We start from the raw sequence: 16,809 nt of genomic DNA, 5'->3' as shown, positions 1-16,809 counted from the left end.
ATATCTTTGTCCAATGGTCAAAGATTTACAGTTGAATCTGAAACCAGAGTATTAGGGGTCTTGCTTGATTCCTCACTCACCTTCTCTTCTCTTCCCAGCTATTGAAGAAAACACTATTCAAAAAGAGACAGCTACGTTTAGTCAAACCATTCTTCGACCAAAAAGCCTTCACACTACTAGTCCAAATGTTAGTCCTACCTCACTTGGATTACTGTAACGTTCTATTTCTTGGTATTAAGTGTCAGTATCAGAAAAAACTGCAAATCATACAGAATAAAGCCGCAATACTAATATACAAATTGAATAGATATACTAGTGTTTCAACTCATCTAAACAAACTGCACTGGCTGCCCATAGCAGAAGGACTCAGGTTCAAAGCTGCTTGTTTAGTTTTTCAAATCTTGCAGGGCTTCACTTCTGAACTGCTAAGACTGCTTCGCTATATCTGATCCAGTCTAACAGACTTAAACAACAACTAATGCTAGCATCACCATTTCAAAAGACAATTCGAAATCAGAAGATTTTCAGCTCCCTATTCACCATACTTGGAGTCAAAATACGGAACTCTCTACCTATTCCCATCAGAACAGAAAACAGCTACCTCAACTTCAGGAAGAGGCTAAAAACCTCTTGGCAGAGCACAGTGAGAAGTGATGCTGGGGGAACAATATCAGCATAAGCACGAGGTCAGTTTCCTTGAGAAAGCTGAAGACTGCAAAACGGGACCCCGTCGGAATACTAAGATAGGTGCTTGACACTTAAGTGCTTGATGCTTTAAGATCAAATTACAGGATATATTGAGAAATTTAAATAGTGCATTTCATAAAGGAGGTTTTTTAGTCAATGAAGATCTCACCCCGTAGACCAGAACGAAATAAATTCTGGACTGGGGATACAGAGGCTTTTTCCTCCATCATAGGGTGATAATTATTGCCACATTGTTTGCAACCACCGTTGGAATATTAAATAGCGCTTGTACTGAATATTGTGGTTGAGTCCTATTGATCAGTTAAAAGTTTATTACACCTAGAAATTTTACCTCCCTGGCACTCCCTGTCAATATCGAGGTAATTGGAATCACTCATTATAGCATTGCCCAATTTGTCAGCTTTCCTAATTTCTGTAAACATTTCTTCATCTGTCAATTCGTTCTGTCCCGGCGAACGGTAGTACAGCCCTACAAGAATACTCCTTCACTGCAGACATGAAATTTCTATTCATAATGATTCCACACTGCTATCTGTCTTATGTGGAATGTTTCTTTTATTTGATTCAATTCCCTCTTTAACATATAGCGCAACCCCCCCCCCCCCCCTCCAATTTGATCCTCTCTATCATTACGACTGTGTAGGAATCTGGGAATGTGAAAATAGATCCATTTGGACTACCAGGGACTATTTTTGTGGGGATGTGGGCCAGAGGCCCACTTGAACCAACAGGAACTATTTTTTGAGGGCGTGGGGTCCAGGAGCCCAATGCACTACTAGGGATCTTTGGTTATTTGAAGTGAAATGCCACACTTCAACCTCAGATAACTCTCTTGCTCCTGGGTGCACCTTTTGCACCTTTATGCCAGCCCTGAGCTACTGTAAAGATTCAGCATTAGAAGAAGAGTATAAACACACACTAGATTTTAAACATGGCTTTTTACACAGAATGATTTCTTAATCGGTGATTTCGATGTAACATAGTAAATGTCAGCAGATAAACACCTGCACAGTCCATCCAGTCTTTCCAACAAGGTGGCCAGGTTTGAATCTGGCAATCTGCATAGGTTCCACTTCTTCATGATTTTAACACTGGTATACCTAAGTACATAAGTATTGCCACACTGGGACAGACCAAAGGTCCATCAAGCCCAATATCCTGTTTCCAACAGTGGCCAATCCAGGTCACAAATACCTGGCAAAATCCCCCAAAAGCTCAATACATTTTATGATGCTTATTCCAGAAATAAGCAGTGGATTTTCCCAAGTCAATTTAATAATGGTCTATGGACTTTTCCTTTAGGAAGCCGTCCAGACCCTTCTTAAACCCCGCTAAGCTAACTGCCCTTAACACATCCTCTGGCAACGAGTTCCAGAGTTGAATTACATGTTGAGTGAAGACAGATTTTCTTTGATTCATATTAAATTTACTACTTTGTAGTTTCATCACATGCCCCCTAGTCCTAGTACTTTTGGAAATAAACAAACGATTCATGTCTACCCGTTCCACTCCACTCATTATTTTATTGACCTCTATCATAACTCCCCTCAGCCGTCTGTCTCTTCTCCAAGCTGAAGAGCCCTAGACGCTTCAGCCTTTCCTCACAGAGAAGTCGTCCCATCCCCTTTATCATTTTCATCGCACTTCTCTGTACCCTAATTCCACTATCGGGGCATTTTCGAAAGAGAAGGGCGTCCATCTTCCGACACAAATCGGGATATGGGCGTCCTTCTTTCAGGGTCACCCAAATTGGCATAATCGAAAGCTGATTTTGGGCGCCCTCAACTGCAGTCCGTCGTGGGGATGACCAAAGTTCACAGGGGCGTGTCGGAGGCGTAGCAAAGGCGGGACTGGGATGTGCTTAAGAGATGGGCGTCCTCGGCCGATAATGGAAAAAAGAAGGGCGTTCCTGACGAGCATTTGGTCGACTTTACTTGGTCCATTTTTTTTCACGACCAAGCCTCAAAAAGGTGCCCAAACTGACCAGATGAGCACTGAGGGAATCGGGGATGACCTCCCCTTACTCCTCCAGTGGTCACCAACCCCCTTCCACCCTAAAAAAAAAATTGCCGGCCTCAAATGTCATACCCAGCTCCATGACAGCAGTATGCAGGTCCCTGGAGCAGTTTTAGTGGGTGCAGTGCACTTCAGACAGGCGGACCCAGGCCCATCCCCCTACCTGTTACATTTGTGGTGGTAAATGTGAGCCCTTCAAAACCCACTGTACCCACTTCCAGATGCACCCCTTCACCCCTTAGGGCTATGGTAGTGGTGTACAATTGCGGGGGGTGGGGGTTTTTTTCTTTGGGGGGGGGGGGTTGGGGGACTCAGCACCCAAGGTAAGGGAGGTATGCACCAGGGAGCAATTTGTGAAGTCCACTGCAGTGCCCGGTTGGTGTCCTGGCATGTGAGGGGGACCAGTGCACTACGAATGCTGGCTCCTCCCACGAGCAAATGGCTTGGATTTGGTCGTTTTTGAGATGGGCGTCCTCAGTTTTCATTATCGCCGAAAACTGGGGACGACTATTTCTAAGGTCGACCATCTCAACATTTAGGTAGACCATCTCCAAGGTCGACCTAAATGTTGAGATTTGGGCGTCCCCGGCCGAATTATCAAAACGAAAGATGGACGCCCATCTTATTTCGATAATAGTGGTTTCCCCGCCCCCTCATGGGGCCGTCCTGCAGGGACGCCCTCAGGAAAACTTGGGCGCCCCGTTCGATTATGCCCCTCCACATCCTTTTTGAGATGCGGTGACCAGAACAACACAATATTCGAGGTCCGGTTGCATCATGGACCGATACAAAGGCATAACATCCTCACTTTTGTTTTCCATTCCTTTCCTAATAATACCTAACATTCTATTTGCTTTCTTAGCCGCTGCAGCACACTGAGCAAAGCATTTCAACGTATCATCAACAACGACGCCGAGATCCCTTTCTTGGTCGGTGACTCCTAATGTGGAACCTTGCATTACATAGCTATAGTTAGGGTTCCTCTCTCCCATAAGCATCACTTTGCACTTCCTCACATTAAACGTTATCTGTCATTTAGACGCCCAGTCTTGTAAGGTCGTCTTGTAATTTTTCACAATCCTCTCGCAATTTAAGAACTTTGAATAACTTTGTGTCGTCAGCAAATTTAATTACCTCACTAGTTACTCCCATCTCTAGATCATTTATAAATATGTTAAAAAGCAGCGGTCCCAGCACAGACCCCTGAGGAACCCCACTATCTACCCTTCTCCATTGAGAATACTGACCATTTCACTCTGCTCTCTGTTTTCTATCCTTTAACCAGTTTTTAATCCACAATAGGACACTACCTCCTATCCCATGACTTTCCAATTTCCTCTGTAGTCTTTCATTAGGTACTTTGTCAAACGCCTTTTGAAAATCCAGATGCACAATATCAACCAGCTCACCTTTATCCACATGTTTGTTCACCCCTTCAAAGAAATGTAGATTGGTGAGGCAAGATTTCCCTTCACTAAATCCAGGTTGGCTCTGTTTCATTGCTCTGTAACTTTGTTCTTTATAATAGTCTTTACCATTTTGCCCGGCACCAACGTCAGGCTGACTGGTCTATAATTTCCCGGATCCCCTCTGGAACCTTTTTTTTTTTTTTAATATCGGCGTTACATGGGCTACCTTCCAATCTTCCGGTACCACGCTCGATTTTAAAGATAATTTACATATTACTAACAATAGTTCTGCCAATTTTGGGGCAGACACAGTAGAAGTCTGCCTGGCACCATCCTACTTCCCAAATACTGGAGTTGCTGCTGAAGCCCATTCCAGCCTTGATCCCGATTTGTTTTGCCACAGTAGACGTCTGCCTGGCCTTGGTCATACTTTGCAACCTCTGAAGCTGCCGTCATAGCTCACTCCAGTTATGAGGTCATTTGCTTTAATTGGATTCCATCCCTTTTCTATATAGTGTTCCTGTGTTTATCCCACGCATTCTTGAATTCAGTCACCCTTTTTGTCTTCACAGCCACCCACGGAGATGGCATTCCAAGCATCCACCACCCTTTCTGTAAAGAAGTATTTCCTGATACGTCTTCCACCCTGCAACCTCAACTCATGACCTCTAGAGTTCTACTGAAAAAGATTAGTTTGCATATTAATACCTTTTAAGTATTCAAACGTCTGTATCATATCCCCCCATCCCTCCTTTCCTTTCCTCTAGGATATACATATTGAGGTCTTCAAGTCTCGTCTCATACATCTTTTGGCACAAGACCCTTATAATTTTTGTCACCTTTTCTGAACCGCCTCAAGTCTTTTAATGTCCTTAGCTAGATACGGCCTCCAAAACTGAACACAATAGTCCAAATGGGGCCTAACTGATGACTTGTACAAAGGCATTAACATCTCCTTCCTTCTACTGAATACGCTTCTCTCTATGCAGCCTAGCGTCCTTCTGGTTACAGTTACCACCTTGTTACATTGTTTTGCTGCCTTAAGATCCTCCGACACTATCACCCCAAGGTTCCTCTCCCAGTCTGTGCATATCAGCCTCTCAACTCCTAGGCAAATACAACTGCTTTGGGCAGAATGTTTTTTCTAGCAAAAAAGGTGCCGGTACTCAAATGTCAGGCTACCCTTCAGGGTTGGGGTGACCACTGAGGGACCCAACCCACAATTGCCAGGCCCACTGAAACCAGTCACAGAATCCTTGACAAGGCAGAACTGGTGTGTAGAGCCTGAGCTCTTTCATTTAAACTTGGGGACCATGGGTCAATTTTAGCAGACAATGGAAAAGGTGCCGGTACTCAGTACCCCCAAGTACCCCCTCAAAATAAAGCCCTGGTTTGGGGTTTCTATACCCTATGTGCATCACTCTACATCATCTTTGCAATAAATTTTAACTGCTAAACATTAGACCATTCTTTTAATCTTTTAGATCACTTCTCATGTTGTTCACTCATTCCGAGGTGTCCACTCTGTTGCAAATCTTTGTGCTGTCTACTAAAAGGCAAACTGTGCCTTCTAACGCTTTGGCAATGTCACTTACAAATATACTGAATAGAATCAGCCCCAATACTGATCCTTGGGACACTCCGCTACTCACCTTTCTTCTCAGTCAATTCTATTCACTACCACCCTCTGACGTCTGTCAATCAGTTTCTAATCCAGTTCACCACTTTGGGTCCTAACATCAGCCTGTTAGTTCACAAACCTCCTAAGATGAACTGAAGTCCACATCTAGTGCGTGTCCTTGATCTAGTTCTCTGGTCAACCAGTCAAAGAAAATCAAATTAGATTTGTTCAACATCATTTTCCTTTGGTAAAACCATGCTGCCTCAGATTTTGTAAGCCACTGGAAACAGAAAAACAGACAGAAAAAGACCATATGGCCTATCCAGGCTGCCCATTCATGCCATCTATTCTCCCTATCGTTCCCTTAGATATCCTATGTACTGTTTTCATCTCCACTTCCACTGGAAGGCCTTTCCATGAATTCACCACCCTTTCTGTGAAGAAGTATTTCCTCAGGTTACTTCGGTCTACCCCTTTCACCTTTATCCTATGGCCCCTCGTTCCAGAGCTTCCTTTCAATTGAAATAGACTTGCCTCTTGTGCATTTGTGCCACATAAGTATTTAAATGTCTATCATATCTCCCCATCTTGCAAAGCATACATATTGAGATCTTTACGTCTGTCCCCACATGCTTTATGATGAAGACCATTGACCATTTTAGTAGCCACCCTCTGGACTGACTCCATCCTATTAATTTCTTTTTGAAGGTGCAAGTCTCCAAAATTGTACACAATATTCTAAATGAGGTCTCACCAGAGTCTTATACAGGAGCATCACGACCTCCTTTTTCCTGTTAAGTCCTGCCACAGATGAAATAGTGTTCCCCTGAGGACGCTAACGAAGCGAAACATGCCAGCATGTAGGGAACCTGCAACAACATACGCTTTGAACAGTGGACTTTAGTCCCACTTTTAGGGAGTAGTGCTAACTACGGTCAAATTTTTTTAAAGTCACAACACGGATGGGGATCCCCACAGGACGTCTGACTCACCAGTGAACTCCTGCACTCTTGAATGAGCTAAGTAGAACTATCTTTCAAATATTTTTCAAACATTGTCAATATAACGGACAACTCAGAATATATTGTGGTAGGGATAGGAAGGCAGGAGTGCTATGATGTTTTAAGGGGTGTTAGCAGTATTATACTGAAAGACGATCCTGTGACCCCTCCTACTGAGCACCATTAGCATATAAAAAAGAAAAAAAATATTTATATTACACAATACACACCATTTTTTATTAATTTTTCATTTTTTTTTTCTCTAAAAAAAAAAAAAAAAAGACTGGGTGGTTTCTTTGTACGACACTTATTAAATTTTAACTGCCAGACCTTCAACCATTCTTCTAATGTTCGGAGATCCCTTCTCATCGTTTCTACTCCCTCCAGGGTATCAACTCTATTGGCTATTTTCATGTCATCCGCAAAAAGGCACACCTTTCCTTCCAATCCTTCAGCAATATCGCCCACAAATATGTTAAACAGAATAAGCCCCAGCACTGACCCCTGAGGAACTCCACTGCTCACCTTCCTTTCCTCCGAGTGGATTCCGTTTACCACCACCCTCTGCCAGTCAACCAGTTTCTTATCCAGTTCACCACTTTCGGTCCTAAGTTCAACCCTTTCAGCTTATTCATGAGTCTTCTATGGGGGACCGTATCAAAGGCTTTGCTGAAGTTCAAGTAGATTACATCTAGCGCTCGTCCCTCATCCAGCTCTTTGGTCACCCAGTCAAAAAAGTCAATAAGATTTGTTTGGCAGGATTTTCCTTTGGTAAAGCCATATTGCCTCGGGTCCTGTAACCTGTCGGCTTCTAGAAAGTTAACTATCCTTTCTTTCAGCAGCGACTCCATTATTTTTCTTACCACCAATGTGAGACTTACTGGTCTGTAACTTCCCACTTCTTTCCTGTCTCCACTTTTGTGAAGAGGGACCACATCCGCTCGTCACCAATCTCGCAGAACCTCTCCCTTCTCTAAAGATCTATTAAATAAATCTTTAAGAGGTCCCGCCAGGACCTCTCTGAGCTCCTTTAGTATCCTGGGATGTATCCCATCCGGCCCCATAGCTTTGTTCACCTTCAAATTCTCCAGCTGTTTATAAACTCTTTCTTCCGCAAACGGCGCAGTATCCACTCCATTCCCAGACATTCCCTCGGCAGCCAACCGCAGTCCTTCTCCAGGATTTTCCTCCATGAACACCGAAGAGAAATAATATCTACTCCACTCCTATATATGTCTGTCAACCAACAGAGGAGGTCCTTCTCCAGGATTATCTTCTATGAACACAAAAGTATTTGTTTAGCATGACCACCTTTTCCTTATTACTCTCCACATATTAGTTCTCAGCAGCTTCCAAACTCAATTCCTTCTCTATCCTTCCTCCTTTCTCCAATATACCAAAAAAAAGGTGTCATCACCTCTCTGTCTCTAGCCATTTTTTTCCCACCTGCACTTTTGCCAGCCATATTTCTCTCTTTACTTCTTTGAGTTTTATGCGGTAGTCTTTTCTATATTCTTCTTTCTGCCACCTGTTTTGCCTTTATTCCTTCAGACACTTGTTCGGTGAACTAGTGCAATGGCTTTATACATCTTCCCACATTAATATTTCTTACTAAATCTTACTTCTGATGAACATAGGAAAATCAAGAATAGCACAGCTTATCCAAAAATCTTAACCTTTTTTTTTTTGCCTATAATCAGGAAATGCATATATTTGAACCTTTCTGTAAATATTTATTTGAAATTTCTAAACTGCATTATCCATTAATCCTGTGAGACCTTTGTATTTGTCTCTTTTCTGTACAGCGGGAAAACAGATCTTTTATTCTTAGTTTTGAACTGTGGCAGAGCTGTTCTGCCCTAGTGATGTGTGCCGATATAACTTACTGACTCCTTTTTCGCTGACAGAAAATGAAAAATATAGCAAAGGCTTAGCAGTCCAAAAAGGAGGGAGAAGAGGAAAGAAGAATTGTTCTCCTAGGGCTGGAAGCTTTTTTCTCTTCGTCTATCTACTCTATCCTCTTGAGTTTTACATGTTATTCTTCCCCTCCCTACAGATTCCTTTCATTCCCCAACAACCACTCTTCTCCCCTCCTGAGAACTTAACTTACTCCTCCCCTGAACATGGGGAAAAAGCTCCCCATGTTAGCTCTGCCAGAACTTGGTTGTTGCTTTTTGAAAGATGTGTGCCAACACTTTCTTGAGACAGAATAGGTATTAAAACTCAGGCTGTGCAGCTTCTGGTTGTATCAGCAGATCCACTAGAGCCATTGGGTGCTTGCAGGGATGGGTTATTGTTCTGGGGAAACGTTGAGAGCAATTAGAAGGGGACGGGGAGCATTAGTGAGGTATAGCCAGGCCTCCATCCCACAGGGAAACTGAATGAGGCACCTCTTGCTGGTAGACTTGGATCCTTCTCTCAAACCTTTGACCAGGGCCCTAGCATGGCTAACAATGACCCTGGGTTAAGGACAATTTGAGATGAGAGTGCGCATAAAACCACAAGAAGGGGAAGGGACAGAGGAGTTGTTAGGGTGGCTGAAATTGTTCTGCTCTTCCTCTTATGATTCATGAACACAAAGACAGGAAAGCTGAACTTAGTCCCAGAGCAGTAACTGGCTTTAAGACAAAGACTCGAAAACTCACCTATCACCGATTAAATATTTAAACACAGGGCCTGAAAAACCTGTTTAAGTTAAAGGTTCAAAGTGCCAGCTGACAAATGCTTTCAGTGATTAATCTTGCAAAAGTACTCCTACCCTGCTCACCCACACAAATCAGTACCAAGTCTATCACAACCAGAAGAAATCCATACATGACAATGGGAGCAAGGAGTCGGGCTGACCCACACAGCCAAGTGTGAAAATAGAAAAAAAGTACAATAATTTTAGACTGGTCCAGTGGTTCTACAGCAAAATCCTGTACTCTGAGTCAGCTGGGGCTGGGCTGTTCTGTGAAGACAACATTCAAGGAGTGAGGGAGTCACTGTCATTATTATGAGTGACAACTGGTGGCCAGATTTAGAATCAATGATACAGGATTCGGGAAGGACAATTCTTGCAATGACCAGATCACAGCAGTGAGAGAATAGACATTACAATAAGGGGGAGAAAAAAAACCTCTGGTAGTCCCAAACTAATGGTGCCAAGATCTTAGCTCTGATTCCAACTGTGCTAGGAGGAGGAACCCACAAAACAATCTTACAAACCAAAAGAAGACAGCAATGAAACTAGGAATCATTACCAGTGCTTTACAGAGCTACTATGTCGAGATGATTTTGCTTTTCCTGTTCCAAGTAATTCTCTCTGGGAAAAGAAACTCCTGCATATACTCAGGAACACGTTGCTTAACTCATGAGGAAGATTTACAAATGCAAACAACTCTATGCTCAAAGTACGCAAATATCTGGCATTCAAATCCTACTAAAGCAAACAAATTTTTTTTTTACTATGCTCTATAGTATCTACAGCTTGCCAAACTTCGTCATATCAAATTTAAAGTATCTGAAATCTTTATGTTTGTCGTTACTCTATATTCTCTGAGGAGAAGTGGGACAGCAAGTCCAACAGAGCCTGCATGGATAAAACTCTCTAACTTAGTAAAAACTTCTAGAAGCCTGTTAGAGGCACCACTATGCATGCATCTGACTTCCTTTGCATCATCTCATGGGACCTCCTGTCTTGAGGGGTCTTTTATAAAGGCACACTAGCATTTTTAGCGTGCTCTAATTATTAGCACATGCTAATGCTAGAGAGGCCCATATGGAGGGAATATATGGTCATCTCTAGCATTTAGCGCACGCTTATTTTTAGCGAGCACTACAAACACTATTATGCCTTTGTAAATGGGGCCCTTAGTTTTTCCACAGCATGTAAGCCATACCCACTCTCTCAGAGAATTTACTTATAATTCTCAAATTTCTTCTTGTCACATGTAGATCGCTCTCTTCTTCTTAGCTTCCTTAGTTTGGTTAGTGATGGAATGGAACCCATGGCTGAAATATTAGGTATCCTCTATTCCTCAACACCCTCCCTCCCCATAAAGAAGGTATAAATATGCCCATAATGTGAGAAAAGAGACCCTTGGAAAATGAGCTCAATTCACCTATCAGTTAGATTAGGTCAACCTGGTTGTTTTTGATTTCTTGACGTAGAGGTTCCTTCCTGTCCTCGCCTTCACATCTTTTCTTTACCTTTCACTATCAATTAAAATGTTCTATTACGTATTGTGTTGACATTGTAAGTAGAATACTATGCCATACTTTGTATTTTTATTTGAATATGTTTACTGCTGTAATTGTCTATTGCTCATGTTTGATCTATTCTTACTGTTCACTGCCTTGAGTGAATTCCTTCAAAAAGGTGGTAAATAAATCCTAATTAATAAAATAAATAAATCTATGCTCCCAAAATGTCAATCATCAGTCCCAAATATAATTTTGTATCAAAGGTCCCTTTCTTAAAACAAGTGTCCAGGACTCTGTTCCACTACACTTAAGCGATACACTAGTCAAGGAACAGTTAAGCAAAAATAAAATGAAACCTGTCCATCAAAATGCCATAGTCAACTAAATGAAATACATGGGACAAGTTTAATGAACGGGCTGAGTCAGCATTGCCGTGCGGCAGCCGCTAGTGAGGTTTAATAAATGGGAGGAGGGGGAATTAGTTCATTACAGCAATCAAAATGATTAGGTACCTGGAGTTCCCAAAAATCCAGCTTGACAAACATTGGTACATTTGAAAAAAAAACACACAAAACAACTGACCCCTTTTATTTTTTCTCTATAACAAATAGAGGGGCTGAGTGTACAATAATAAAACTTGGCTCAAAAATAGGCTTATGAGAGCTATAAAATGATCATGCAAGAAATATGCAGTACGATAAATATTCTTTGCAAACTTCACATTAACAAAGGTACTTCAAAATGTCTCTCCAACAATTGAACAAGATTACGTCACATGGTATAACCACCCCATCAATTTAACCCGAACAAGCTTTCTTCCTCTTTTTTTTAATGCATAGAATATTTGACCTGGGCTTCCAGGATGGTATTTTTGAACAGCATTCATGCCTAATGAAAATTTTTGACCTTTGCAACTGCTCCTCTAAGGTTTTTTTTCACCATTCTTCTCACTTTATTTTAGTCTCCTTTTTTAAAGTTACACACTAATGTATTGGATTTTCTGTGTGTACTTACTCCAAAGCTGATATGAAATGTGATCATTTTATGATCACTGTTATCAAGCGACCCCAGCACCATTACCTCCTGCATCAGATCATGTGCTCTATTAAGGACTAGGTCAAGAATTTTTCCTCCTCTAGTTGGCTCCTGTACCAGCAGCTCCATAAAGCAGTCCTTGATTTCATCAAGGAATTTTACCTCCCTAGCATGCCCAGATATTACATTTACCCAGTCAATAGTGGAGTAACTTAAATCACCCATTATTTTTGTGTTGCCCAGTTTGTTAGCCTAATTTCTGATAACATTTCTACATCTATCTGTTCATCCTGACCAGGTGGACGGTAGTACACTCCTATCACTATCCTTTTCCCCTTTACACATGGAATTTCAATCCATAGGGATTCCAAGATATGTTCTGTTTCCTGCAGAATTTTCAATCTATTTGATTCAAGGCCCTCCTTAACATACAATGCTACCCCTCCACCAATTCGATCCACCCTATCACTACGATATAATTTGTACCCTGGTATGACAGTGTCCCACTGGTTATCCTCCTTCCATCAGGTCTCAGAGATGCCCATTATATCTAATTTTTTATTTAGTGCAATATATTCTAACTCTCTTATATTATTTGTAGGCTGCTGGCATTTGCATATAGACATTTCAAACTACGTTTGTTGTTCCTATTTACATCTTGCTCAGCAGTTGACAGTGTTAATTTCCAATCGTTTGTCTGATTTTTTTTTTTTTATTTAAAGACACCTGGGGGCTCATTTTCAAAGCACTTAGCCTTCCAAAGTTCCATAGGTTTCTATGGAACTTTGGAAGGCTAAGTGCTTTGAAAATATGCGATAGTCTACTATGGTCTCTATTGCAATCTTGCTAACAGGATACCCTATCTTCACTGTTTTGGTGATATCTTTGGAAGATACCTTGTTTGAAACCATGCGTTTTTCAACATCAGACATCTGCACAGCCATAATTCCCCCAGTTATTCTGAAGAGGTCTCACACACACACACAACAACAACAAAAAACAACAACCCACATCTTTAAAAGGACAGAAAATAAGCAACCCTAAATAGGAATAGGATGACTGTACCTAACTTCCAAGATGGTTTGTGGTCGACTCCTTGGCGTGGCAGTTACAACCCTAACAGAAATGCTACAACTGTATCACACTTTCAAAAAGGCATCAAGTGATCAATGGCTAAGGCCATCACTGAGCCTCGGGAGGTGAGATATTTTTGACCAGTAGCCTCACAAATTTTGGTGGCTGTATTAGTACAAAATGTTACAGCGTGATATGGGAGAAGGCCTGGATGTCTGATTAAGAAGTTGCCTATAAGACCCAGACTGGGAAATGACTAGGCCTAAAACAACCTGGCAGTGGAGGCTTGCACTGAACACCGTTTGGACATGCTTGCACAGACGTGGATCATGTCTATATCAGAAACGGAATGCACATGAAAGGCATAAGGGGAGCGGATATTGTAAGCATTTAAGCATAGAAAATAATATACTAACCTAACTAAAATGGCTAAAGGAATCTAGACTCACTGAACTGATTGTTACGTAGTAAATGATGACAAATAAAGATCATTCTTACCTCTTTCCAAAAGACAAAGAGGGTGCCACTGATGATAACAGCAGCAGAGATGAGGATTTTCAGTACTAGTGATTTACTTAGAATTGAATCCTTAGCATTACGGGGTGGCTGTTTGATGGCATCTTTATCAACTGGTTCAACCCCCAAGCTATGGAAAGAAAATACAACATATACTGTATGAAGCCCCTCTTGGAAAACACAAACATGTTCTTAACATCTCATTCCATAAAATAGAGTATTTAGGCAAAATCAGCACAGAACAGTATTCTATAAAGGGCGCTCCAGGATGCACGCCCTTTATAGAACGCATAGTGCTGGTATTCACACTCAATTTTGGGCACAAGGATGCGAAACCAGGCGTAGATCCTGGCATGTAAGTTAGGCATGGATCCCCTCAATTTTATAATACCGTGTGTATCTTTAGTGAACGTCCCTGGCCCACCCATGCTCCTCCCATGGCCATGATCCCTTTTGAGTTGCACGCCAAAATATTTGCTCACAGATCTTTATAGACCAACACCTAATTGGAGCCAATTAATGGCAATAATTGGTTTAGTGCCCAATGATTGCTAGTTAATGGCTCATTACTCAATTAAGATGCGCATGCAATTTGGGTTCACAATTTTGGATGCCATAGATAGAATCCTGGCACTTGGAAACAGGGGGCGTACACTGTATCGCTCCATGGTGCGACCGCACCTTGAGTATTGAGTATGTGGAGGGGCATAATCGAATGCAAACGTCTATCTCCATGGGCGTTTATCTCCAAGAACGGGTCCGTGAAGGAGCGGGCCGAACCGTATTTTTGAAAAAATGGACGTTTTTGAGCTGGACATTTGTTTTTTTTTTAGCGATAATGGAAACTAAAAACGCCCAGCTCAAAAACGTCCTAATCCGAGCCATTTGGTCGTGGGAGGGGCCAGGATTGGTAGTACACTGGCCCCCCTGATATACCAGGACACCAACTGGGCACCCTAGGTCAGTGCGGTGGACTTCAGAAAAAGCTCCCACATGCATAGCTCCCTTACCAAGGGTGCTGAGCTCCCAACCCCCCTCCCCCAAAACCCACAAATGTACAACACTACCATAGCTCTTAGGGGTGAAGGGGGCACCTACATGTGGGTACAGTGGGTTTTGGAGGCCTCCCATTTACCAGCACAAGTGTTGCTTGCAGGTGGGGGGGGGGGGGGATCGGCCTGAGTCCACCTGCCTGAAGTGCACTGTGGTACCCACTAAAAGTGCTCCATGGACCTGCATACACGCAGGCCTCTAGGACTTGTTGCTGCTGTATAACATTGGCACACCAGTTGACACCTGAAGACTAAGCTCTCCGAAAACGTCCTTTATTGGAATAAGCACGTTTACTCACAGTTAACTGCAGAGGTGGTGCCCCACTGGCAACGAGTCTCCCTGGTACTGAGATTAGCAGTAGGTCAGAGCTGGCAGAATGCTGTACAATGCCCTCTTTCAGCCACATTCAAGGTAAGAACTAAGTTGTCTAACGTGGCTAACACAGGAAAGGGAACTAAGACTGGCTTACAAAAATGGCCACTACCGCATGGACTACAACAGGAAACACAACAGGGCACACTCTGACCCAGTAGGCAGGGGGAAAAGCACCATGGGAGAAGAGCCTACCAACTACCAACATCGTGAGACTGTAACACAAGCTAATGAAATCACGGAGCCCAATACCCTACACCCACCACAATGCAATGCTGATGTGACCCTGTAGTGCACCCGAGAGCCACATCTGACCCAGGGAAAGGCTGTGAGAGGATCGAACACATTCTGCTGTCATGGAGGTGGGTACGGCATTTGAGGCTGGCATACAGGCTGGGGAAAAAGTTTTAAAAGTGGGGTTTTTTTTGGTGGGAGGGGGTTAGTGACCACTGGGGGAGTCCGGGGACATCATCCCCGATTCCCTCCAGTGGTCATCTGGGCAGTTGGGGCACTTTTTGGGGACTTGTTCGTGAAAAAAAAGGGTCCAAAGAAGTGACCCAAAATCGCGGTAAAAACGCCTTTTTTTTTCGATTATCAGCTACAGACGCCCATCTCTCCTCGGCTGATAACCACGCCCAGTCCCGCCTCTGACACGCCCCCATCAACTTTATTCGTTTCCGCAACGGAGTGCAGTTGGAAACGCCCAAAATCGGCTTTCGATTATACCGATTTGGGCGCCTTTGCGAGAAAAACGCCCATCTCCCGATTTGGGTCGAAATATAGGCGTTTTTCTCTTTCGATTACAAGCTGGATAGTAGAACTGGAAAAGCTGCAGCGAAGGGCGACTAAAATGATAGCAGGGATGGTACGATTTCCCTATGAAGAAAGACTAAGGAGGCTAGGGCTTTTCAGCTTGGAGAAGAGACGGTTGAAGGGAGACATGAGAGAGATATAAAATAATGAGTGGAGTGGAACAGGTGGATGTGAAGCGTCTGTTCACGCTTTCCAAAAATACTAGGACTAGGGGGCATGCGATGAAACTACAGTGTAGTAAATTTAAAACAAATAGGAGAAAATTTTTCTTCACCCAACGCGTAATTAAACTCTGGAATTCGTTGCTGGAGAACATAGTGAAGGCGGTTAGCTTGGCAGAGTTTAAAAAGGGGTTGGACGGTTTCCTAAAGGACAAGTCCATAGACCGCTACTAAATGGACTTGGGAAAAATCCACAATTTCGGGAATAACTTGTATAAAATGTTTGTTCGTTTGGGTATCTTGCCAGGTGCCCTTGACCTGGATTGGCCACTGTCGGGGACAGGATGCTGGGCTCGATAGACCTTTGGTCTTTTCCCAGTATGTCATTACTTATGTACTTAGATCATGGCCACAACAGAGAGGAGCCTGAGGACAGAAGCAGTGTATGTCCACTAACTATAGCGAAAGGGACAAAAGGAAGGCTATCTTGCTCATAGCCAAGGGCAAGGAAATGCAAACCTAGGGGAAAAAAAGGGAAAGAGAAACAAAACCCAAGGAAAACATGGTTGTTGCTGCCCTGCAGTGTTTTACCTAGTGAAGCAGCTAGCCTAGCGTAGTTAAACGCTGCATGCATCTAAACCGTGCACAAGAGGTGTTACACATTATACAACAGAATGCAGACCACCATATGCTGCCTACAGCACATACTGGCACTAGGTCATTTAACTGCTTGAGAAAATGCAGCAGCTTTCTGTTTATAGTTTATATATAATATCTGTAACATAGTAACATAGTAGATGACGGCAGAAAAAGACCTGCATGGTCCATCCAGTCTGCCCAAGACA

The 16,809-nt window shown here is 42.8% G+C and overlaps 1 protein-coding gene across 1 annotated transcript in view; it reads right to left on the bottom strand.

Annotated features, from left to right (window-relative positions):
• ATP2C2 (ATPase secretory pathway Ca2+ transporting 2) overlaps nt 1-16,809 on the bottom strand; it is a 211,102-nt gene that overhangs the window by 10,778 nt on the left and 183,515 nt on the right. The window contains exon 24 of the mRNA XM_030204530.1: nt 13,548-13,695. Within this exon, the coding sequence (XP_030060390.1) occupies nt 13,548-13,695 (148 nt within the window). The remainder of the gene's footprint in view (nt 1-13,547; nt 13,696-16,809) is intronic.

The sequence above is a fragment of the Microcaecilia unicolor genome, chromosome 5 (genome assembly GCF_901765095.1).
Source record: "Microcaecilia unicolor chromosome 5, aMicUni1.1, whole genome shotgun sequence".
Lineage (NCBI taxonomy): Eukaryota > Metazoa > Chordata > Amphibia > Gymnophiona > Siphonopidae > Microcaecilia > Microcaecilia unicolor.
The sequence above is the reverse complement of the archived record's forward strand: the minus strand, read 5'-3'. Positions and strand labels throughout refer to the sequence as shown.